The sequence below is a fragment of the Toxorhynchites rutilus genome, chromosome 2 (genome assembly GCF_029784135.1).
Source record: "Toxorhynchites rutilus septentrionalis strain SRP chromosome 2, ASM2978413v1, whole genome shotgun sequence".
Classification (NCBI taxonomy): domain Eukaryota; kingdom Metazoa; phylum Arthropoda; class Insecta; order Diptera; family Culicidae; genus Toxorhynchites; species Toxorhynchites rutilus.
This window is the reverse complement of record NC_073745.1, coordinates 304,979,516-305,006,791: the sequence shown is the minus strand read 5'-3', so window position 1 is coordinate 305,006,791 and position 27,276 is coordinate 304,979,516. Positions and strand designations below refer to the sequence as shown.

Sequence of the window (27,276 nt, the reverse complement as noted above, 5' to 3'; positions counted from 1 at the left end):
GAATTCCACCATCGAAAAATTCTCATAGTCGCATTGGAGCGGAATATCGCGTACGACGCTTTGTGCAGGAACAGAATCGGGACAAACCTTCCTTGCAAATTTGAAAATCCAACGGTCAGAGTATTCCTCACTTTCATTGGTATGGTTCCAGCCACGCATTCTCCTAGCCGTATTCCAAAGAATACTCATAGCGGTCTCCCTTGACAAACCATTGACGAATTTCCGCCAATATCCACGCTTTTTTGCTTTAATAAGACCTTTTAGTTTGGCTTCTAGAGCTTGGTACTTTCGAAACCATTCCACTGATCCAGTTTTCCTGAATTTTTTGAAAGCGGATGATTTTTCAAGGTAGACCTTTGAACACTCCTTGTCCCACCAAAGTGATGGAGGACGACGTCGGAAAGTGGTAGCCGGTACACGGAAAGTGGTAGCCGGTTTGTTTTAGTTCTGTTTGGCAAAATAGTGAAACATACTGACAGCAAATGCTCATATACAAATTGTACAAATTCCACGGGTGTGTAGCCAGGTGACGACTGCCCATAAACTGTTCCAATCTATTTAGCATAACATTTAGTTTTGTATACGTTGGCATGCTGACAGCAATTCGTGTTGGTCACGAGACGGCAATGCTTTCGTTCGTGTGCAGCGCAAATGTGGGAAATGGTGTTAAATTTATCGTTGCCAATCAAAACCACATAAAGGTGAATTTATCGGCGGCAATAAAACGAAACTTTATCGGGGTGAAATCAGAAGGAATTTAGTCTAACCATCGAGCCTAATGTTGTGAGTACATTAAGTTTGATGATTTGTTTCAACGGGTGAATTATTAATTAGAGTGGGTTTGATCGTTGAGTCGTCACTGTGCATATTGATAGACTCTATTTTGTGAAAAATATTAAATTGAAGTGTCGAAGCATTCGGTATAGTCGTGATAATGTTCATAATAACTTTGCTGGATAACTCCACTGTACGATTTTTTTTACATTGAATAATAAATGATTCAATTCTGAGGACATTGTGAAATGATTTCCATTATAATTTATATCCAACTACTAAAGGGTGTGTCACATCAAATTGCATCACGGAAAAAACGCTGTAGAAATTCGCCCAGTAGACCGATCCTTTTGAAAATTTTAGACAGTAAAATAAAAACTATTAAACAACTTTTCGCATTTCCTTTTTATTCATACTTCGAGCCCAAGCCCGTATGCTCGCACCTTCCTCTTTACCCCGTCCATAAGGTTCTGTACAACGTCAGGTTGTAGTTTTTTTTGAACAGAAATCCATTTTCTCTTGAAGTCCGCCTCCGATTTGACAACTTTTGGGTTCTTCCGGAGGGCCTGCTTGATAATCGCCTAATATTTCTCTATTGGGCGAAGCTCCGGCGCATTGGGCGGGTTCATTTCCTTTGGCACGAAGGTGACCCCGTTGGCTTCGTACCACTCCAACACGTCCTTTGAATAGTGGCACGAAGCGAGATCCGGCCAGAAGATGGTCGGTCCCTCGTGCTGCTTCAATAGTGGTAGTAAGCGCTTCTGTAGGCACTCCTTAAGGTAAATCTGCCCGTTTACCGTGCCGGTCATCACGAAGGGGGCGCTCCGCTTTCTGCAAGAGCAGATCGCTTGCCACACCATGTACTTTTTGGCAAACTTGGATAGGTTCTGCTTGCGAATCTCCTCCGGAACGCTGAATTTGTCCTCTGCGGAGAAGAACAACAGGCCCGGCAGCTGACGAAAATCCGCTTTGACGTAGGTTTCGTCGTCCATTACCAGGCAATGCGCTTCGTCAGCATTTCGGTGTACAGCTTCCGGGCTCGCGTCTTCCCCACCATGTTTTGCCTTTCGTCGCGGTTAGGAGCCTTCTGAACCTTGTATGTACGCAGGCCCTCCTGCTGCTTGGTCCGCTGGACGAATGAACTTGACAAATTCAGCTTATTGGCGACATCCCGGACCGAACTTCTCGGATCACGTCTAAACTGCTTAACTACGCGCTTGTGATCTTTTTCACTGACGGAGCATCCTTCCGGTCGATGGTTAGGTTCTCAAAGTATCGTTTTAGTACTCTGCTGACCGTGGATTGGACGATTCCCAGCATCTTACCGATGTCCCGATGTGACATCTCCGGATTCTCGAAATGAGTGCACAGGATTAATTCACGACGCTCTTTTTCGTTCGACGACATTTTTCCAAATTTACGAAAAATTGACAGTGAAGCATGGCCAACGTGATCTATACACTCTTATCTGATTATAAGCGAAAGCTGAAGATATAATTCCTAAAAATTAAATTACTACAGCGTTTTTTCCGTGATGCAATTTGATGTGACACACCCTTTATTTTCTTACCAGATGTCATCAAATATACACGTTTATTGTTATATGAAATAGGCTAACATTGTTTTAAAATATTTAATTCAAAGTAGACTAATTTACATTTAATGCGACAATTAGCTAATTAGACAGACCTCTAATGCGACACGTTTAATTGAACATTTTTACCTTTAATTGGACATTTTTGTAAACATCGAGTTCGGGGCCCAAATTATGACCCCACATTAAAAGTCACCACCAGACGTCGACACTGTAATACTTTAATCGAAAATGTCCAATTACAGGTCAAAATCACCTCCAATGCGGCATATCGCATTAAATGTAAATTACTGTAATGGCCGTTGGAGGCTGTACTTTTTCCCATCTATCTGGTAATTTATAAATGCCTCGCCAGATTTTTTTTTTGTTTTCTGAGACAAATTAACCATCGAACCATTTTCGCATATTTGCAAAGTGCGTATTCCATCGATGAATACACAAGGTAATCGGAAGGAGCCAAGTCTGGTGAATATGTCGTGTGCGATAGTTGATCTCAATTGTAAATCAACCGTCTTCTTGATCGGTCATGCTCAGTGTGACAAGGTATTGTCATCAAGAGAAATCACTTTGTGTTGCCTTTTCTGATACTTTGATCGTATCGTTCGAACCGTAAGCAGGTTTTTTCTAGTTTATACTTATATTTATTGGAGATTTCATTCCTGAACAATGGAGGGAGGAGACAACAGAAAGCGATGTAAATCGGAGCCTTGTCCAAATCCACCCCATTTGCAATCGAAGTGTTCCAATGTTAAATATTTTTTCAAACTTTTCGCTTTTCCAGTCAATAGTAACAAGTAGACCATTTTGCCATTTCAGTATCGTTGATTTATTTTTTAGTGAAACAGAAAATGACTTATGCTTTTCAAAAAACAGAAAAAAATGAAAATAAAAATCAGGAAAAAATCAAGGTACCTCGTATCGGGTTGTCCAGAAAGTTCGTGTGAATTTTTGGGAAAAAAATCATTTTTATAGGCAGACACACATTTATTCAATTTTATATGCACATTGTTCTACAATTTTTAACCATCTTTCACGCAGCTTAAAAAGTCTACATAAACATGCTTTCTTTCTCGTCGAGAGCTGTTTTTTTTAGCTAGCCATAGAGTTGAAGTGTTGAATTTTACAGGGGCCTGAATCTGTGGTAATATGAATATTCGGTTAGATCATCTGGTGGGCTCGACTCTAAAATAATTTTTCGTGCTGTCAGAGAGACATGAAGAGACATTGCTCTCACGGAACACGACACGACAAGAACACGAATTTTGTCCTGGATCGCTGCTTTTAATTTGTCCAGTTGCGAGCAATACTGGAAATTTATCAATTGGTTGTTTGGTAGAAGCTCATAATCAGTACCGAAAATAACCACGTTCACAACATTCAAATACGGCGAATTTCAACCTACCTTGTATTGATAACCTACTGTTTAAGCGAGAGTCGATAAATATGAAACAGCAATATCAGTGAACACCAGTGGAATGAACAGCAACATCAGTTTGCCACGAAGTTCATTTTTCATTTGCATCTCCATTTTGGTCATGATATTCGTAACGTCGAAATTGAAGATCATTGCGTGTTAGTCAAAATCAAAGCATAAAATTCAACGTCAACCAATTGAGAGAGAAATCGATTAATGTGTTTCGACTTCGGCAATGGAATGTATATTACAACTCTTGCTATGTTTTAGGAATCTACTCCCGATGGGCCGGAAATGTCATACACCCCCAATTATATGGGCAATGGATGACAATAACAGACGAGCGGAAAACGAACACATTCTTGTATTAATTTCCGGTTTAAGGATACTGGCTCTAAATGACCTGCAATGATATAAAACCCCTACGATATGGGTATTGGATGAAAGGGGTTCAACAGCAGAAGTCGAATATCGTATTCCGATGCCATTTTGAGAAAGAAGATGTTGGCTTCCAGTTCATTGAAAACATTGAGCGAAATGGCGGTAGTAAAAGAGCACAGAAAGCGGAAATGGAAACGGAAACGGACCGTACCTCTCACGCTAATGGTATCGAGTTCAATTCTCACTCTCGACATTCTTCCAAAAATGGAAGTAAAGTGACGAACCAGCCAAAAAGTGTTGAAATTCACTATAATACAGTTAAAAAAACGGAACGCTCAACGCCGCTCAACACCGCACAACGATCAACGTTCAACGAAAACTAATGTTGCCTTTTCCGAATTCCTGGCTATTTCTTTTTTTCTGAATATGAAAATCAAACACGTTTTCAATAAAAATTCACTGCAAGCGATGAAGATCAACTTAACGTTCGTGAGTATCACCTGAAATTATTGACAGTAATGAAAGTGCCTGAATGCAGGCTTTGCGAAATTCGTTCATGCTGTTTTCGTTGAATATACCAGACAAAGTTGACGCGTCTCGACTCTTTTTTTTTTTTTTTATTAAATCGTTTATTTTTACAGGCTCAGTTACATAAGTTTAAAGGAGCCAAACTCCTATCTGTATAGTTACAAGTATACATAAACATTTTTTATTAATTCTAATGTTAATGAGGTAGAGAACCGATTACTCGCGGCTTACTCGAGTTTAGAAGGGTGACATTTTGTTTCAGGAAAAGGATGGGATATAAGGATATGTTGACAATGTTCACACTCACATTCGCACTCACATTCATCATACTCAATTCTTAAGCCTATCTTATATCTAACATGTATTTACATTTCACCTTATTCTATTGTTAGTAAGAAGGGATTTGATTTCTCGCGAAGGAAAAGGAAAAGGAGAATATAAGGATATAAGGACAATCACACACGAAGATCGATAGCTTTTAGGAAGACATATATTTGGGACATGTAATCAAGGTCTAACCGAGCCAACACATCTCTCACCGGCATATTGGGCTGCCTTCCTCTAGCCCGAAGAGAGTTTTCTAAATTCGATCTGGCAACAAGATACTCCTCGCACGACCAAACAACGTGTTCGATGTCGTGGTAACCTTGGCCACAAGCACAGATATTGCCATCGGCAAGATTAAAACGAAAGAGTAGCGCGTCTAACGAACAGTGATTGGACATGAGTCGAGAGAAGGTGCGAATAAAGTCCCGACTTAAGTCCAGACTTTTGAACCATGGTTTGAGGCTAACCTTAGGGATAATCGAGTGAAGCCACCGACCCAATTCATCTTCGTTCCACTTACGTTGCCAGTTAACGATGGTATTTTTACGGACTAAAGAATAAAATTCATTGAAGGCGATTTGACGCTGATAAATATCGCCTTCAATTGCACCTACCTTTGCCAATGAGTCAGCCCTCTCGTTACCCGGAATTGAGCAATGTGAAGGGACCCAGACAAAGGTAATGACATAACAGCGTCTGGTTAAAGCACTCAAAATGTCTCGTATTCTCTCAAGGAAGTACGGCGAGTGCTTTTCCGGCCTCACTGAACGGATAGCTTCGACAGAGCTAAGACTATCCGTTACAATGTAATAGTGTTCAACAGGTCGTGAGGCGACGCTGTCCAGCGCCCAATGTATTGCTGCCAATTCAGCAATATACACAGAGCAAGGATTCTGAAGACTGTGGGAGGTGCTAAAAATTTCGTTGAACACTCCAAATCCTGTGGACTCATTCATAGAGGACCCATCAGTAAAGTACATATTATCACAATTGACACGCCCATACTTTGCATTGAAGATCGTAGGAACGATCCCCGATCGATGATAATCTGGAATTCCATGGATTTTCTCCTTCATGAACAGATCAAAATGTACAGAGGAATTGATGTAGTCAGGAAAACAAACACGGTTGGGAGTATACGAAGAAGGATCAACCTGCATGGAGATGAATTCATGATATGAGCTCATGAATCCTGAATGAAAATTTAGCTCGATAAGCTGCTCAAAATTTCCGATCACCAATGGGTTCATAACCTTACACCGGATGAGGAACCGTCGTCTCGACTCTTGTGTTATGCTCATTATAACAGATATGGTGTTGAGTTTCAACAGAAGAGAATTTATCCGACAATGGGAAAAGCTAGTTCCTTCATTCGTGAATAAATTTTGATAATTTGTGACACTGCTCATAATATAGAAACCCACCAGACACAGAGTATGTCTTTCTCCGGGTGAAGACCGGCTTAAGGATTAGCTGATGGTGGTTCATTTTGCTTACCCTAGTCGCTCAACATTGTTGTAAATGATCCATTTTCATTACCAGTCCCAATTTTCCGTTGCGTTTTTGAAGCAAATCGCCTTTTCTGATTGAGTGGAACTGACACATCGTAACGATGTACGTAACAATGCTTCACCAGATGCTCATTAACGGTGGTATCAGATATCTGTAGTGAATCTGTCTATTCATTTGTCGCAGTGGCGTAGTATACTGTTGAATCTGTTTACTCTATTTTCGCTGTTTCAATTAATTGTTGAGACATGCTTCTGAGCCACAGCGTGATGGCAAAAGTTGTCACAAACTCGATCAAAACTTAATAACTCACTTTCGTTAGTTCAAATATGATCTTGCTGAAGTCATTTACCCCAGTAGCATTCGTTTGTTGTTACATGCTACGAATCATGACACAAACGAGAACAAGAGAACTCTGCTTCGGTTAGTACTTCATGATGTACAAGCATGCGAACTAGAACGTCATGATCGCTTTCGGTGCGGAATCAACTATATCTCGGTGGTGCCGACAGTATGTTTAAGTCAAATAAAAGGCAAATTGAAAAAGTCACAGGAGGGTTGTGTCCAAGACACGACCGCAGAGTTGACGTAGGATTCCGTTGGGCTATCTGTTGATTTTGGATATGTTTGAAGAATTACATCGTTAAACTCTTTGATAATGCTTTGGTTTTAATGTTGGCTCCCCCTACTTTCATGTATTTGCAATGCCGATTTCCCCCAGGCAGCTTGGTTTAGATGTCTCTGTTAGGGACCCGCCGCTTGTGTCGTCAATTTCGACCAATCAGAAGTGCGTATTTCCGTTAGGATAGGGGGTTGAGATTTTTCAATTAATCGATAGTTAGTTTCATGACATATATTATTTTCTTCAATATAAAAAAATTGTTATGGAGTGCCGAAATCGATTAACGCAAAAATTTCATCAATCTATCATGAAATGACCGTGCAATAAGCGTTCGAGATTGGACAGTTTTCACGATGTGTTCGATTTTCGATTTTCAATTTGTACCCCCATATGTTCTCGAAAGACGTAATCCTACGCCAAAAAAACATTTTGACATCAGTTAGGCTGGAACTCGTGCGAACTTAGGTTACGTCAAAATACTTGAAAACAAAGTTTGAATGGAGGGGGTGGCACCCAAGCCACTCGCCCCGGGTGTCACACGGTCGGGCGTATGCTCTTTTCTTTGAAAGTCTTATACATTGATTGGTTGCATTTGGATGTTATTTGATACGAAAATGTAACAGAACATGTATCTTTTGTGATGCTCTACATAATTCTTAGTGGCTAGTATTCCTTTCATTTTTTTTCGTTCGTGGTGTATCACTGTTTTATTAAGATTGAATTGAGAGAAAAATCATTCCATCATTCTATCGGTGCTGAGGAATGCTAGGGAATTGATTAGCATGGTATAAACCCTCGAAGAAGTGGAAAACCAGTGTTTTGTCGAATCCGTTGAACGTTTATATTTTCTCCCGAAAAACTACAGCATCACTACAGTTAATTGCAGGGAAATCAATATTCAGAACTTCTCTAAATTCATCGTTAATGTTTGGAATCGAATCTTTATTCAATAAATGAGGAAAGCATATCAGCAGTGGATGAATTTTTCAGTTGTTTTTTAATTCTGATGATTTTTTATTTGATTATAGATATATTTACTATAGTCATAGTAATCTAACGAGTAAATCTTTATATGTAAAAGAAGGTTTTTGCCACGAACGTATAACTCATCATCACAGGAGAACGGCTGATCAGATCTGCGTCGTCTATATATTTTGCGAGTTTGCCTTCACCCAAATTAGAGTGATAGAATACTTTGGAAGATATTTGAGATGGTTAGAAAAATTCGAAAAAATTGACTATGCATATCTATAAAGCCATTCCATGCCAAACTGATAGAGTGGTTCACAGATTTCCATGAAAAGTGGTAGTGTGGTTCTTTATTTCAAAATATTAGACCCGTTTTTTTCGTTGAGGTGGGTATTTCTATTTTATGGTGGTACGAAAAATATTTTTTTTCAACTTTTTCCCAAAAATGACTTTCTTCAAAACTTCATAACTTTTAAATCACTGAACCGATTTAGATGATCGATATATCAAATTGAAGCCAATGAGCCATGAGCCATAAGCCAAAGAATATTGAACATACAAAAACAATGGATTTTGTTTTCGTAATTATTGATTGTAGTTGTTTTTTGTTGTTTTCATGGATTTGGACTAGAAGGCACCATATTATTTATATTTTTTCTTGAAAGCTGAGGATTTTTTACATAACTATCTCGATATCAGAGATGCCGTTTTTTTCGTTTTTGAGATATAAAAATAACCGGTGGTCCAAGAAATTTTTCCTCTATTATCCAAAAATGACTTTTCACAAAAATTCATAACATTTGAACTACCGAACCGATTTAGATGATCGACATAATTAATTGAAGCCATTAAACTACCTAACTAAACTCTAATATCGCGATATGTTGTGTTAAAAAATCGTCTACTGGTAAGCATTTGTATAATCTACATGGTACAGTAATATAAGATTAATACGAGCGAGCGAAACAAAAGACAAATAAGCTTTCCGCATTCCTTTCCACATACACGGCCCAGACCGAGATAGATATTGTCATCCTTCGTGCGCTCCTTTTTTACTCTTAGAAAACACTTCCCAACTTCATTTTATAATCAGGTGCAATATTATCACGTATTTTCTGAACAACTGCTGAAGCATCATTAGCCATGTGGATAGCGTGGTCGTGTAAAATAGCTTTGCATTCCAGCCGGCCGTGGTTCGATCCCCATTGACGTCGTATGGATTTTTTTTTTGGCACAATCCCAAATGAAATGAGAAAAGAAAACAGAAAGAGATGTCTGCACGCATACATACAAACCATTTTTAAGCTTTTCAAACAGCTCATTATTTGCGCATTTGACTCTCCAGCACACTAAATGGCATCATTTCTGCCAAAGATGATATGTTTTCTGCCAACGCTAGCTTGGGTGTATCTTTAATCGAGAAAACTATAAAAAACTAACTCAATCAATAATTACAAAAACAAAAAAAATTCATAAGCTTCAGTTTGATATGTCTATCATCTGAATCGGTCCAGTAGTTCAGAAAAATTTTTGTAATGCAAAAAAGGTGAAAAAATTGTTTTTTCGAACCATCGGTTAACTTTGGAAAATCATATCTTACAAAAACCAAAAAAATAGCATCTCTGATATCGAGAGATGTTATGTAAAAAATCCTCAGCTTCCCAGAAAAAAATATTAAAACATATAGCGCCCTGAAAATAATAAAAAAACGACTACAATCAAAAATTACGAAAATGAAATCCATTGTTTTTGCAAGCTCTATATTTTTAAATAAAAGGCTAATAGCCTTCAATTTGATATTTCGATTATCTAAATCGGTTCAGTGGTTCAGAAGTTATGAATTTTTGAAATTTTTTTTTGAAATTTTCGGAAAAAAGAGGAAAAGGTTGGTTTTTTGGACCACCCAAAAATGGAAAAGGTCACCCTAACAAAAAAATAAAAAATACTGGTCTAATTTTTTGTGATAAAGAACAAAATAACCACTTTAGACGAAAATCTTAGAACCACTATATCGGTTTGACATGGAATGGCTGTTCCTATATTTCTGAAGCATTTGCAAACGATCCGTGAGTGTTTCATTATCACTATCCAGAAGCGAAGCACGAAACTCAATGCCTTCAACGCGAATTGTGAAAAAGGAAAACCAGAAGCATAACAAATGACAAGTTCGATGACACGTGGGTCAAGTTTTTCGAGACACGGTAATCATGTATGAATGGATTATCTCCTTAGAAACATGTGATGTGGTTTCATGAACTTGTACTCTTAATGACGAATTAAGGAAGGAAGGTCGAAAAAATAGATTTTTTTTGCATTTTTGAGAAGCTTATGCCCTCAGAAATGTTGTTCTAGAAGGATTTTTCGATATTTGATTTCGTTGGAAAGTTACAGCTAAAAGTATGAGGTCACCTTAAGGTGAATGTGGAAGCTAGCCATTGTAGTAGTATAGGTAAACCCACTTGTAAAATTGGGGTAATAGTATTTGTGAGAGAAGAGCAAAGCACACGTAAATAGATCAATTTACTTATCAGACTGTGTGGAGCTTCATTGACACGTATCTTTGAATACATTTGAAAAAAAAACAATTCAATACTAAAGTAAAATGTATGAACGATATGTTCCGATGAACAATTGCAAATATAAATATATATAGAACGTGCATTTGCATATGAAGTAAAATTCTGATTATATGCGAGCGTCACATGAGCAAATTTATAACACATGCGAATTGGGGCTCTTTTGGTATTAACAAGTTCTTCCGCACAGTAACTCGATGTTGATAATTGCTTAATATTTTCCTTCGTTAATCGTATTGTTTCCACATATTCACGTTAGAGAGCTTTAACCCTTCTTTTCGTTGACCGAGGCATTTTGATTGAATGTAATATTTTTCCGTTTACTATTTTTGAAAGCATAGGCAGCCGTGGCAGTGTTCCGTGCCCTGCTATACAATTTTCTTACCCAATATTAAAGTTGCTAAAACTTACATTATAGACCCATTAAACGTAAAAATACTAATTGTATTTATATCAACACAAATTTATTCTATTGATTTTCATGACATGAAACGTTATGACTCATGAATAACATTTTATTGAATGGTTTTTATAGCTGTTTCGCAATTTTTTGAATTTTTAAAAACTTTCTTAAGGATCAGAACATTCATTGGAATTCGTTCTGGGACACCCCGTTGCTTCAGAACCGATACCACCAGCAAGGTATCGATTTCCAGACAGCATCTACGCATCCAACTGTCAACAGCGTCATACTCATTATTCGTGCACTCAAAAAATGGAAAATACATCTTCAAATATACCTTGAACAACAACGAAAATACCCGAACACTTCACTTTATTTCAAACATCCGAAAAATTGAATGAGATCTGTTTTGTATTTGTATTGGAATGAGGTGGGGCCATCATCATTTATTTACACGATTTTTTGAACTTCACGCCCGCCCTGAGTACTCAGTATTCATCAATAAAAATACTGAACTGCCTGAGAGTGCTGCTCGGTCAAACATCCATATTTTTTCATATGACTGAGCCACTTTCCTGAAATGTATATTCTGCACATGTAACTAGGATCCATCAATTTATATCAATCGGTAATAGAGGGCCATTAAATCCGTCCGATGTTGTTCTTCATTGATGTCTGGTAATTTTTGTAATACGCTTCTTTTGAGTTGTCTGGAAAGTTCATACTGCTACTGCTGATTAATTAAAAGAAAAGATTAATTCTTGATACCCATGAATTAGTAGATTCGCTACAGATGTCGAAAATCACCGTTCATGAGAACCGAAACATCACGAAAAACATGCATGCAACATGCAAACATGCAACAATGCATGGACTACATATTAACCCATATTACGGAACCCGATCGGATTTGACATATCGCAATCCGAACGAAATAAACTTTTTCATTCTGCATTTCAAGGTTGCAACATTTGCACAATCCGATAGGATTTGACGCGATCAGATTAAGGGGGATAGAGACACGAATTTCGGACGTTTCTTCGAGCTTCGAAAAAGTAAAACAAAGATTATTTGTACCATCCATTATATCACTATTTGTTTATGTATCTTTCAATAATAAAACAAAAATCGTTGAACGGAAATTTATGGATATTTTATTTTTTAGCAAGTGAATGGAACACCGAAGCAGGTTTTCGCTTGAAGAAAGTTATGACTTGGTCTGGTAGGGCTGGAAGAAAATCTGTATCATGAGCTTCTACCAAGCAACTAGTTTCGATGAATTCCAAAAAGTACTGCTTCTAGCTGAACGTATGAAAATCAGCGATCCAGAACGTTTATAGGGCATTTCTAAAACTCCACCCGCCTTACACACCAGGGGTGACATTGCGCATTTCGAAACGAGTGATTTTTGTTCGTTTCGCCCACTTTGACTTAGCTTTATTTACGAACCAAAAATTTTACATTTCTCTACGAGACAAATTTTGCTCTAAATCTATTACACTGAAAATATTAACTTGAAAAAGATACATAATTCTAAAACCAATTCTATTTGAGTTCGAGAGATTCTTGTAAGAACTTCGACTTACTGCATAGCATAAATTCTGAGAGGACGGAATTCTCATGTTGCATGAAGGATGCTGAAATATTCAGGAAAAAAACGGTGCATCTATGATCGAAAATATGTATGTCTACAAAAATATGCTTTTAGTTTTTTCCTTAGAATCGGCACGAATTTTTCAGGACAATATTTTGCATGATTTAACAATTAAGGGTTGTAGGTCAACGGAATCATCGATCGCGATGATACTGCAGATGTTTTGTTTTTACTAGGTTCATTATAGCCATCAGGCACTACCAAACCTGTAAAAGCGAAAGTCATTGATGTTTAGACGATAAAATTCTGTTTTCAAACAAAGTGCTTGATTTCATTGTCTGATTTTTTGAAAACTCAAACAGTCAGCCAGCTTTAATAAAAATACTCGAGAATAAGCTCACAATCGATATTTTGAAATGGATATGGAGATAATCTAAATGGAATTCGGAAGAAAATAATGAGCTCCCGGACAATGTTCGCTACCATTGGTAATGCTATAATTTCTATCAATAAAAATAGAAACAAACTTGAAATGAAATTTAAGCGATAAAAATAGAATTTCTTGATTTTTTTCCTCAAAACCGGAGGAATGTCCACGCTTGTCCACGGAGGGGGAGGGGGTGTCTAAAATCATGCTTTTTCTGTCCACGTGGTATGTGGACAGCCCCTAGATAAAAATTTTCTTTCCCTCTCTTCCGTCTTCCACTAATCATTTCACGGTTCGGCGGAAAAGGGAGCGCGTAAATTCATCCCACTGATTTAGGTACTGCAGAGTGGCCTTTCGGGTGAGAAAACCAATTTGCATTACAGAATTTGAGAGGATCCAGCCAATAATCGCTTTGTTGCGGCAGGGGAAGACACGAAGAAACGCTTGGTTTCAATTTCCATACACAGTACTGACAAGAGAACGAGGCGATGAGTTGGAACTATACGACGCCGCAAACAATCGGTCGATTTTGAAACCACACAATGATGCGAACTTCATTGAGGTCGCATATATCCATCCGTAGTACAGTCGATATGTATATATCGGCTGGAGAAACTTTTTTTCGCCTCGTTGGTTGTCTGCCAACTGTCCTAACCAAGGCCCCGGAGAAGTCTGGCAAGCATTATGCCGCTGCTCCGCTCCGCTCACAATTGATTCCGGTCGAAAGCAGAATTGTGTTTGTGGAGAAAAACTGTTTTCGTGTTTGCATTCAATGTGCTCTTTGACATCGTGTTTTCGGTTGATAGATTGATAGAAGAATTATGCGAAAGTTAGTAAATGTTCATATTTATCTATTCTTCCCCAGGATCCACTATGCGAGGTTATCACAATGGAAACCATCCAAACGTATAAGGGCCACAAACCGGACCGCACCGTGGTCTTTAAGGAGAAGTTCGATCTCAGCGGAAATGATATGAACAAATCGTTGTCGTCTAGCAAATTGATGGGGTCGCCGCGTCTTTCGATCAGTCCGCTGCGAACAATTATGACGACCAGCGCGGAGTTGGAGCAGAGCAAAGGTGATCGCAACAATAATACCACAACGACTGTGGTGACAGGTCATTCACTGCTGAAGGAACAGCAACACCTGCGGCACAAATCATTGGACCGGACCAGCAGCAATAACAACAGTATCGCATACATCTCCTCTCCCGCTAAGACGACCCGATGTTCCAAGAGTCCCTCAATCAGCAATCTCAGGCACAAATCTCCTTCTCTATCGGCGTCTCAGAACTCCCTGCGGCGATCGATTTTTAGTGAATTCGAGCATGAGTGCTTGAAAACCCACAATGAGTATCGTACAAAACATGGCGTTCTGCCTCTGAAGTTGAATAAACGTCTCTGTAGATATGCGGAGGAATGGGCCAAAGTTATCGCGGCGCGAGGAGTTTTGGTCCATCGGAGCAATTCTCAGTACGGAGAGAACATTTTCTGCTCGTGGAGCTCACCCAACGCAAACGTGGTTATCACCGGCCGGGAGCCGGTTGAGAATTGGTACAGCGAGGAGTCCACACACGTGTACGGGAAAGAACCAGCCACACTCAAGACAGGGCACTTCACGCAGGTTGTTTGGAAGGACTGCCGAGAGCTTGGTGTTGGAGTGGCCAGAAATAGGTTAGTGTAACTTCGAAAATATACTCCTAGTAGGCGATTCAACACGAATCTTCTTGATAACAATTCGGCTAAGACATCCAGATTCAAATCCATTTTTTTTATCCCATTTATTTATTTATTAGGCTCATTAGCATTTTAGCTGTAACAGAGCCGGGTTTTAATCGTATACATGTACATATGTTTTTGTTTCTATAAATTGTAAATTACACAGTGTTAAGTAGTAGCCGTTTAGGCGTTAAGTTTTTCTGTTCCTTTACATTATGGTAAATTACACAGTAGTAGCCTTTTAGGCGTAAGGGTATTCTTTCTGTTCTTCCATTGTTCAGCAGACCGGACAGCGGAGACAGTTGATATTGATCATTGTTGGGTTATTTATAGAACAGCAGCCCGATGTTTCTTGTAGAGCAGAGCAGTTGTATGGATGAATCGATCTTTGTTCGACCGTGGATCGATTTCCATCGCTGATGATGGTTGCGTGGACGTAGTTATTCTATAACAACACAAAGATGGTCAATTGAGGGCCCTGAGTTTGAACTCACGATATCTTGAAATGCTTAATGCACCGATGATATAACTATCAAATAAATAACACAATTATTTCTTTAGAGTAATCCCTTGGTTTTACTATCATTTCACATGAAAACTATATTTGAATTATAACATAATCGGCAGAAATCCTAGAACACTACACATTATCGTTTGTGTTTGACGTAGAATTTACCCGTTCATAACAATAATCTGGCAATAATCTCCTTTCTAAAGTACTGTGGAAAAGTTTAAAAACATAAGGCTATGCAGAAAAAAAGATCTGGATATTTTTTTTTTCAAAAATTTGACTGCATACCATACATATAACCTTAAATTTTGACCCCAATTCCCTATTTTTAATTGCGATTTTATTATTTTTGTGTCAAACATATTCTAATAATTTAACCGTTGTTCGTTTTTTCAACAGAACGAATTTATTTAAGTTGTTCAATGACTGATGGCGTAACGCCCGCTTCATGGAACATCCATCTACAAATACACAAGTAACATCAATTCATCTAAAGCAGGGAGCATCTCCGACGAGCTGGAAGCCTTTTTGAATGAGCACAATGAGTTATCGAAATTCTTCAAATCACATTTGCTCGGATTACAAAATGACAATCACGCTATTGCCATCAACCCTGATAAAACATCAGCTGGAGAGCACGTGTGTAGATCCAAAGTACAAGTGCTGCTGGAATCATGATAGCACGGTGACACGAGAAATTTAATGCGAAGAAAAAACAATAATCTGGAATTCATCGTTGACACACACCGTTCATACGACCCTCGCTACGTTCTTCTTCAATGGCACTAACGTTCCCAAGGTTTGCCTTCTCAACGTAGTACTACTTGCGTCATTTTTATTAGTAAATAGTTGAGATTTCGATGACGAACAATACGCCTTGAATGTATTCTGAAGTGGCAAGCTCAAGAATACGCGTGACTACAGTGCAAGTCAGAAGGGTTTCTTTAACGAAAAATCTCTTGCATAAACATTAGACCAACGAGACCCCGTCACAGATACTTAATTTATTATGAACATCATTTCTCATTTTGATTTAATATTTATGTACATGCGACGAAACAAACAGAGGGCGCGCTCGAAGGATTTTTATGTTTATCATATGGTGATTTGACATGGTCAAGAAACGCCAATTCAAGATATCGTAAGCTGTGCCAACAATTTATGGTCGACATATACGCGAAGGTAGAGATTGAACGACTGCAATTCTTACTACACAATCAACAAAAGCGGTGCGAGGAATAATACATTCACTTGCGAGACACTATGACACAGCCATGAGCAACGCCGACACAGCTTTAGTTATAGCCAGGCCAAAGCGCAATGCATTGTCATGACATTGCGCGTGAGTTCAAACACAAAATGAAGTTCGATGGTACGCGTCCCCACATATTGTTGGTTGTATTCTGTTGAATGGAAAAAGCGCAATTTTGCATTCTGTTCAAGCTCAAGTCCAATCGAGTTGAGCAAATGTGACAACCTTGCCACGCAATTCAACGTAAACAACATTGGTCTCCATGTTCCATTTCTATGAAACAAAAATAGTCATGGTTTTTCGGGTGGAATAAACACGCAAAATTTAGCATTCAAACACATTCAAAACAAATTTAGCATCCAAACGAAATCGAATAATAATTTTCATTAAAATTTCAACAATTTAGAATTATTTCCGGAATTATGCCGATCAGATAGAGAGTAAATTGAACCACAAATACGGATGACTTATTTTGACCATTGTTTCGCGACAAGGCGAACGAATTTAAGAGTGTAAAAGTCGATTTCGATCGAATTGTAAAATCTGATCGCTCATATGCATATATGAATATTGAGTTCTGCAAATCGGTGAAGAGTAATAAAAACATCCATGAATAAAGGAAGCAATATGGCTGTGTTTCAAACTTAGATTACCGATGTGAATAGTCCTCGATTGAATGACAACGTTAAAATAACGCGATTCCAAACAGGCCGATTAATCAGCTCCATTGAAGTTAGCTGGCGTATCGCAGTTTTCCAATTTATGAACGAGACCAAGCTGTTATAAACTAAGCCATGTTGAAAATCACATGCACGTGTTTTCTAACAAGGAGACAGCAATAAATATTGATTTTTAATATTTCATTTTTTCTACTTAACGACAAACTTATATTACTTTTTTCAGTTGACGTTTAACTTTTAAGAGATCAAACATGTCAGTTACGTTAATGAAATACACCAAGAAACATCATATAACCTTTCGTTCAAATCATTTAATTGGTTTTTTTTATCGGTCACATTCGATTTATTTTAAATAAAAAAATATTGACTAGAAATAATGGTCAGCTAGTATATATATATATATATATATATATATATATATATATATATATATATATATATATATATATATATATATATATATATATATATATATAAGTTTACATAAGTTTGGAAGGGTTTTTAATAAGTTTTACATAAGTTTGGAAGGGTTTTTAAAAAAACTAACTAAATACTAAGGAAGGAGAACGGATCAATTCAAACCGCACTGATTGAAGGTCTAAACTGTAATAATGATCTTTATTATTTCCGAAGCCTAACTGCCCTGCCAAAACTGATTACTTAGCACCAGACAACGATGGCACGTTGGCGGTGTCAAATACCGCGGCTGCATTCTTGCTGGTTCCAGTAAATCTCGCTGGCAGTACACGCGTGTCCGATATCGCTGACCATGCTGTTCCGCCGTTAGACTCCCTGGGTGATGTTGGAGTGGTTCCGATAGCGGTTGGGTCCGCTAGGGTGTATATATATATATATATATATATATATATATATATACATATATATATATATATATATATATATATATATATATATATATATATATATATATATATACATATATATATATTGATTTGATTTGATTTATTGATTTATTAATCCATCTGACTCATAGTCTTAATGAAAATAACTTAACCTAATGATGTGGAGGATGTCTAGAGCGGAGGATTTTCTGTCTAAACACTGTCGAAGACATATCGAAATCAAACAAATGTGACACTTCGTTGAATGCTCTTGTTATAGTGGACATCGGCTCAAAGTAACCGAAAAGCGAGCGGTGGAATGGAACAGCCAGCATCTGATCCAGAGTTCGTCGTTGAATCCGGGTGGGAGCGTTCAGTGACATTTTTGCAAGTAGGCTGGGACAGTCAGCTTCTCCATTCAAAATCTTCGCTGCAAAGACTGCTTGTTGAACAGAGCGTCGTTGTTCAAGGGTATCCATTCCCAGCAGGCGGCACCGATCAATATAAGGAGGGAGATTAATACGATCCCTCCAAGGAAGCAAGCGCAGGGCGAAACGAACAAATCGTCGTTGTATGCGTTCAATCCTGTCGATCCAAATTGCTTGATAGGGACTCCAAATCACTGACGAGGATTCAAGGATTGATCGAACCAACGAACAGTAGAGCGTTTTGAGGCAATGCATGTCAGTGAACTCTTTAGTTGTCCGCATGATGAGTCCTAGCAATCTATTGGCACGATCAATAGCTATGGAGCGATGATCATTGAAGGTCAGCCTAGAGTCAAGCCGAACTCCTAAGTCTGTTACTTGATGCATTCGTTCAATAACTATATCATCAATTTTGTACTCCCAGTGGATCGGATTGGCAGAGCGACAAAATGTTATCACGGAGCATTTGTTAATACTGAGCATCATGTTGTTCAGTTTACACCATTCGACAAACAGATTTAACAGGCATTGTAGGTGAACGCAGTCAGCTGGGCTGTCGACTACGTTATAGATTTTGAGGTCATCAGCATGCATCAGTCTACAACCAACACCCAATAGAGCTGAGACATCGTTGATGTAGAGTGCGAATAGTAGTGATCCGAGGTTACTGCCCTGCGGGACGCCGGAATGGTTTTGAAACCATGTTGAACTATATGAGCCAATCTTCACATAAAGCTTCCTGTCGTAAAGGTAGGATTTGAGCCAGTCCACATAAGCAGCCGAGGCACCAAGTTTAGAGAGCTTACATAGCAAAATCCGGTGGTCAATTCTATCGAAGGCGGCTTTCAGATCGGTGTAGATGGCATCAACTTGTTTGCCATTCTCCAGGTGGTTACTACATTCGGAAGTGAAGTGGAGCAGATTTGTTGTCACTTACCTATATATATATATATATATATATATATATATATATATATATATATATATATATATATATATATATATATATATATATATATATATATATATATATATATATATATATATATAAACACAATTGCCAATTAATTGGATTATAGTCGCATACATCCAGTCTAGTCGCATAGAAATATTGAACGAAAACTGAAAACATGTTTACTTTGACAAATCATAACTTAAAAACGAAAGATAACACTCCCCTGGTATTCGGATATATTAACTCAGCTTTCAGGAAAAATATAAGAAAAAATGGCGTACTTGGTCCCGAAATGTGAGCTATAAAAAAACAAATATAATCTATAATAACGAAACCAAAATTCATTTTTATTCTGAGTGTAATATTTTTCTTTAATTTTATTTGTTCGATCATCTGAGTCGGTCCAGTAGATCGAAAGTTATGTTATGTTATAAAGTTATGCGTTGTCTAAGGTATTTGAACGAATTATTAAAAAGCAAATTTGTAATCATATTAAACAAAATATCCTGCTAAGTTTGATGCAATCTGGATATCGTCACCATCACAGCACAAAAACAGCAATGCTGAAAATGTTCGATGATATAGGACTTATTCTAGATAAGGGTTGATCTGTTGTTCTATTACTTCTAGAATTTTCAAAAGCTTTTGACACGATTTTCCACGAAATTTTGTCAAACAACGACATTGGTGCGATCGTACCTAATAGGACGAAGTCAGACCGTTTTTAATAACGGTGTTTATTCTTGATTTCTTCCAATATCCTCTGGAGTACCTCAAGGTTTGATATTAGGACCAATCTTATTCTCATTGTATATTAACGATCCGCCTGGTGTTCTAAAATATTAGAAAATACACATTTTTGCGGACGATGTCCGGATATACTTCGACTTTCTGGATAATACAGCAACGGCTATTTCAAGAAAAATAAATAGGGAACTTGGCAGAATACATGAATGGTCGTACAGAAATAAACTTATTCTGAATGCCAATAAAACCAATGTATTGGGCCTGATTACGAACGTCACTTCACGGTGGAAACGAAGTGAATTGAACACAACCTTTTTACGGCTGTCACCGTGTGTGTAGAAACCAGGAGAGTTCATCCGTCGTGACAACTTTGATGAACTCGGTGTTATTATGAATACCACGATACTATCATGTCACAGAGAAAAACAGGTATATTTGTCACTTGTGTTTTAGGTGGTGAAAGCTAGTCACACGGAATGGAGTAAGTTTAATTTCGTATTTATTTAGCTTTTTCGCTAACATTTTGAATCTTGTCTTGTCTTGTTTAAGAAACAAAAGATAAACAAACAGCAATTTACCCGCCCGGTGGCATTTTTAGAACGAAATTCTGACGTATCCAGAAGACGTAAATTTTTTTATTTGGATTCGGTAAATGCGCTATGGGATGTAATTAAGGATTGAAAATGTAGGTCCCGTGAAACATGGCGAAGGTCAACTTCCGATTGTCCTGAATGAACAGAAATTTTTTGTTTCTATTTTTAAAATTAGACTAAGAGAGAGTTGCAACACCATAAAATGGCAATGGAGGCCACTGGGCCAAATACGATTATGACTGATTATGTATAATATTGATTTGTTGATATTTTGAATATAAAATAATAACTGTAAAGTTTTTTCAACATTGCAGAGCTAGTTTTTGTAATTCAAACATTCACAATTGGCGGATCAGACCAGAATCAGGACGGTAGTTATAACTTTTTAAAGCTTTCACAAGATACTGTTTTCAATACTTCTCTAGTTCTTTTTCCATAATTTTGATATCCGTCTAAAGAAAATCTGAATCACTTTCCGCTTTTGTCAAATTCATCAGATGTTTTCTATGAAGATTATGCTTCTGACCGACGCTGCTGACCAGTTTCTGTTTAAATAATTAAAACAAACCTCATATCCCGTATAGCAAATTACACGAGAATGGGAAGGATAAGAGGATTAAACTTCAGAATCCCATGTGGGAGTAGCTTACTTATACTGATCGTGAGGTGGTTGAATTCGGATTTGTTCTGAGATATAGAAGATATTATTATTCATCAAAATTGTAGAAATGGTTCATAAAAAATGATTCTAAATATTTCTCACTATTCAAACAAGTAAGACAGAGCTAAGTACAAAAGTATGCGAGATTTCGATTATTAATGTAATGTAATAGTCATGTTTTATCTCTAGTGTACTTTATAGAAAGAGAAAATAAAATTACACTCCCATATGTTCAACAACTACATTATTCCCGAGCAACCAAGTATTCCTTCTCATCTTTGAGCCAGCATTTGATTCAGCAAACTAATCATCGAGGTATACTCGCAAACAACATAAGGTTCAAACGTCCGAAATTATGCAACCGACACAACGTTCGAACACCCGACATTATGCAACCAACATGTCTCTTATAAACGGGAATGAACACTTTCACTTCAAGGAGTTCATTTTTACACGCAACTGTCCGTGAGAATGATGATAGACACAAAAGGATTAAGTGAAGTGTAAGTGATGTGAAAGCGTACGTGGCAGTGATGTTCGTGATCAGGCCCATTATTCATAAACTATTCACAATCTAACGATATTCTCAAACCAATGCTGCAGTTGAATAGCTCAGTAATTCAATATGTTGAAAATGATTTGAGTCTTGGTATAGTTATTCAATCTAATTTCAACTTTTATAAATATATTTTCAAACAATGTGTTAATATATTTTCAAATAAACTTGAGCTTTTCAAAAACCTTGTATTGCCGCACTTCATTGGTTGCGATTTTCTTTTATCTAACTCATCAGTTTTCGCGCAATATAAACTACAAGTAGCATTGAACGCTTGTGTTCGATATGTTTTCAGACTGAGTAGATTTACCGGAGTCTCTCACCTCCAATATCCAATATTGGTTGTACATTTAGTAAATTTGCTCCGATGAGATGTTGCATCTTTTTATTCAACCTTGCAAGGACAAAACTCCCAGGCTAATTACACGAAAAATTAGTAACTCCTAAGAGGTTCACGCTCGAAAAAATATGCAATTCCACGACACTTCACTTCCAGGTATGCCAATTCTCTCTTCGTATGATGCATTTCACACTGGAATTCATTGGCAAATGAGTTAACCATGAGTAAATTCACAAACAGTATTTAAGAGGAAATGTATAGAGCGCTTTAGTCGTTATACTCAAGAATTTCTTCAAAGCAACAGTGAATAATTTTATAATTTTTTTTCGTGAATCAGTGTAACAATTAAAGAGACAAAAATCTCACTCAAGTTACTAATTAAATTTGAATCTATATATATATATATATATATATATATATATATATATATATATATATATATATATATATATATATATATATATATATATATATATATATATATATATATATATATATATATATATATCTACTACTGAACCGATCGACATGAAAATTGGTATGTAGGGGTTTTTGGGGCCGGGGAAGGTTTTCGTGATATTTTGAGACCCCTCCTCCCTCTCTAAGGGGGGGGGGGGTGGTGTCTGCCATACAAATGAAACACAAATTTCTGCATTACTCGGAAATTAACCAAGCAAACGAAACCAAAGTTGGCATGTGAAAGTTTTAGGGTGCAATAAATGTTTCTATGATGGTTAGACAGTCCTTCCCCCACTCAAAGGGGGGGCTGCCATACAAATGAAACACAAATTTCTGCATTACTCGAGAATTAATCAAGCAAATGAAACCAAATTTGGCATGTGGAGGTTTTAGGATGCAATAAATGTTTCTATGGTGTTAAGATACTCCTTCCCCCTCTCTTAGAGGGGGCTGCCGTACAAATGAAACACAAATTTTTGCATTACCCGAGAATTAATCAAGCAAATTAAACCAAATTAGGCATATGGAAACTTTAGGGTGCAATGAATGTTTCTATGGTGGTTAGATACCCCTCCCCCCTCTCTTAGGGGTGGCTGCCATACGAACAAAACACAAATTTCTGCATTACTCGAGAATTAATCAAGTAAATGGGCGGGACGAAGTTTGCCGGGTTAGCTAGTATATATATATAAATGGATTTCTGTCTGTCTGTCTGTCTGTCTGTCTGATTCTTATGGACTCGGAAACTACTGAACCGATCAACATGAAAATTGGTATGTAGGGGATTTTGGGGCCGGGGAAGGTTTTCGTGATAGTTTGAGACACCTCTCCCCCCCTCTGAGCGGGGGCTGCCATACAAATTAAACACAAATTTCTACATTACTCGGGAATAAACCAAGCAAATGAAACCGAATTAGGCATGTTAAGGTTTTAGGGTGCAATAAATGTTTCTATGGTGGTTAGACACTCCACCCCCCTCTCTAAGGAGGGGCTGCCATACAAATAAAACACAAATTTCTGCATTACTCAAGAATTAATCAAGCAAATGAAACCAAATTTGGCATGTGGAGATTTTAGGATGCAATGATTGTTTTTACGGTGGTTAGATACTCCTCCCTCTTCTCTAAGGGAGGCTGTCAAATGAAACACAAATTTCTGAATAACTCGAGAATTAATCAAGCAAACGAAACCAAATTCGGCATGTGGAGGTTTTTTTTTTATGATGGTCCCACCTCATTCCCCTACAAAGGTTTGAGCAGAACGAGTTATCTTATTGATAATAATTGAGTTACTGTATTTCTTTATCACATCAAACTAACCAGTGAGCACATTAAATTGAAAAGAAAACGGACTGGTTATCCCGCAGACATAGATTACTTATCGAAAGAACAATTCAAACCTTTATCTAAAGTATTCATTCCATGGCATGTCGAGAGATTTTCCAACAATATATTTTATTTTCAACAACAAATTTTAGGATGCAATAAATAGTTCTATGGTGGTTAGACACTTCTCCCGCTCTCTAAGAGTGGGCTGTCATACAAATGAAACACACATTTCTACATTACTCGAAAACTAATCAAGCACAATTTGGGATCTGAGGGTTTTTGGGTATGAAAAATGTTTCTATAATGGTATGACACCCTCCCTCCTCTGGAATGGAGAGGGGGTCCCATAAAAATATACACATATTTCAACCAAAAATATTCCAACCAAACATGACAATTGAAAATTTTCGGAAAACTCTGAAGGAAAAAGAGAAAATTCGTAAAACTAAATTACCATATGTTTGCGCTAGCGAAATTGATCTTTTTTCGAAACTGGAAATGGATTTTAATGTGATGCAACGCACTCTTAAATCTTCTTCTATCTAAACCAAAAAACAGGATCGCCGGATGTGTTGATATGAGCAGAACTCGAGGAAGGAATTGTCCGATTTAGGGCTGTCTTTATTCTATCAAATTTTCGTATAAAACATTTATTCCATGTAACGGAGAAACATGTTATTTGCAAGTGATTGAAAAATCTTGAACGAGAATTGTGTCTGAAAATAATCTGATATTATAATAATGAGTTTTGTTAGAAATACTAGGAATATTATAGTAAAAAATAAATTCAACGGGGACGAATAGAAGATCAATCAATGAACAGTCCTGCGATTGGACCCATGAACTGGCTCATAGTAAGAAAACGTGAATGTTTGAAGGTATTGATAACACAAAAAAAATTTTGGGCTGGACGAAGTTTGCCGGGTCAGCTAGTAAAATATAAAAATGAAATAATCGCATCTCATGAAGTAAAGTGATGAGTAAATGATTTTTCTTTCAGATCCGGTCAAATTTTCGTGGTGGCCAATTACGATCCACCTGGTAATTATATTGGAAGTTTCGCGAAGAATGTACCTCCCCCGGGAGGTTTTGAAATACCAAAGATAATTGTTGACAAACCAATAAGCACCGGACTCGTATCCACGGCCACGCCAAAGCCAGAGAAACACGTTCGCATAGTGGATGAAAACGATCCGGATCAATTCGATGAATTCTCCCAAGCGATGTTACGGCATCACAACGAATATCGTCGTAAGCATGGTGTCCCCGATTTGGTGTGAGTATAAAAAGTGCTAACGTGCATTGGAAACGAACCTTAATTCATCATGTGTGCGTTTTTTTGCAGCTTACACAAGGAATTAGTTCGAGATGCACAGCAGTGGGCGGAGATTTTAGCGCGAGATGATCGATTCACCTACCGCCAGAACTCCAAATACGGAGAGAATCTTTACTGCTTGTGGTCATCCGATCGGCATGCGAAACCCAGCCCCCGGGACGTTTGTCGGTCCTGGTACGAGGAAGTGAAGCAGTACGCCTTCAATGTGGAACCACGTGGCGTTATCAAGGGTGGTCAGTTCACCCAAATGATCTGGAAGGGAACCAAAGAACTGGGGGTGGGAAGCGGTCAAACACGGAGCGGTAAAGTGATCGTTGTTTGTACGTATTATCCGCGGGGTAACGTTTTGGGACAGTTCGTAGCGAACGTCCCAAAGAGGATAGTTTAATTCGTAATTCACGCGTTGACTTTTCTAACTATAAGCACATAATACAATCCATCAGGACACGATTGAAGCCTTACGTAAGCGTTGCAACCTCGAATCCTTCCAATCACTGATCCTCGTTGTTACACTACCTTGATGTACTGTACATAGTCAATAGTTCACACATAACACGCTCCAAATCACAGAGAGCCTATAACACATGAAAACAAAAGATTGCATCTCATAGTAAGCTTTTACAGAACAGCGGAATAATTTTCTAAGTAACCTGACGCGAGATGCCTTCAGCGGATGAGTCTACAATTTGTCTTACTACTTTGGGATGTTAGCAAATGTTCAGCAGCACCACGTTTAAGCGCACCGATTTCATGCTTTCAAGCGAGCAAGCGAGAAGAAGAGAGAAAGAATATATTTTCTAACTAGAGGAGCTTTTTATAACACTTACTGAAGCTTTTGCAAGTTGCCATAAAACCCCATTCCGCGCGGAATGAATAATGTTGAGTGTTCTATTTCCGTTCTAAAATAATTGGATTTTTGTAAGATCGACTTTTGAATTACAATTTTGACAATTTCGGTGGAATATTTGCTTCATTCGAAAGGGAACATAATACAAAAACATAAATTTAAAAATGAATAATCAGTACCATAGTATTGTACTTTTGATAAAAGTTACGACCTATTCATATTATCTACATATTAAATTGTTCATCGCCATAATTCTTGTGTCATCATAAGAGCAATGTCATGCAAGGTTCAAATTGAAGATATCATTATTTCTCAGTTGCGTGATGATTTATGTGGCCGTAGTTTATATCACAGTTCTTTGGAAATAAATAAGTGGGTTCATTTGTCGTTACGGGACTGTGAAGAAATGATAGGGTTACGGAAGGAAGGAAGGTATTGAATTAGAGAGACTTTAAACTCTGAGAGTTCATTCGTCTCTTAAAGGGTTACGGAGAGTGAAATGATCAGTTGCTTCTTTGGAACTGTTAATTATTGACTATTGATAATGTATTGATGGTTACCTAATGTTTGATGAGTTTCGGGACTTCTCAGTCACCCTCTATTTCAGTGGAACCGTTGCCTGTCAAAATATTAACAAAAAAAATCAAGGAAGTTCCCGTGATATCAATTTTTTTGACCTGATATCTTCTACCAATACAGATACTTAGTTAAATTTCAGCGCTTAATTCGCATCAAAATTACTTCATTGTTTGATAGTAGATTGGTCAGTGGTGGATAACGACTCACAATGTTATGGTTACTAAAACTTATAGACGCTTATCAGATGTTGTTTTTGAAGGGGTCACTTGTGGCTTTGACCCTAGAAAAATATGTCACCCCAACCAAAACCAAACCTCATTATGTT

The 27,276-nt window shown here is 37.7% G+C and overlaps 1 protein-coding gene across 3 annotated transcripts in view; it reads left to right on the top strand.

Annotated features, from left to right (window-relative positions):
* The window catches only part of LOC129764733 (uncharacterized), a 101,344-nt gene extending 74,657 nt beyond the window's left edge, over positions 1-26,687 (top strand). For all 3 annotated transcript variants that reach the window (XM_055764155.1, XM_055764157.1, XM_055764156.1), the window contains exons 4-6: positions 13,984-14,792; positions 25,190-25,465; positions 25,535-26,687. In XM_055764155.1, the coding sequence (XP_055620130.1) occupies positions 13,984-14,792; positions 25,190-25,465; positions 25,535-25,913 (1,464 nt within the window). In that variant the 3' untranslated portion in view covers positions 25,914-26,687. The remainder of the gene's footprint in view (positions 1-13,983; positions 14,793-25,189; positions 25,466-25,534) is intronic.
* Positions 26,688-27,276: the final 589 nt, after the last annotated feature.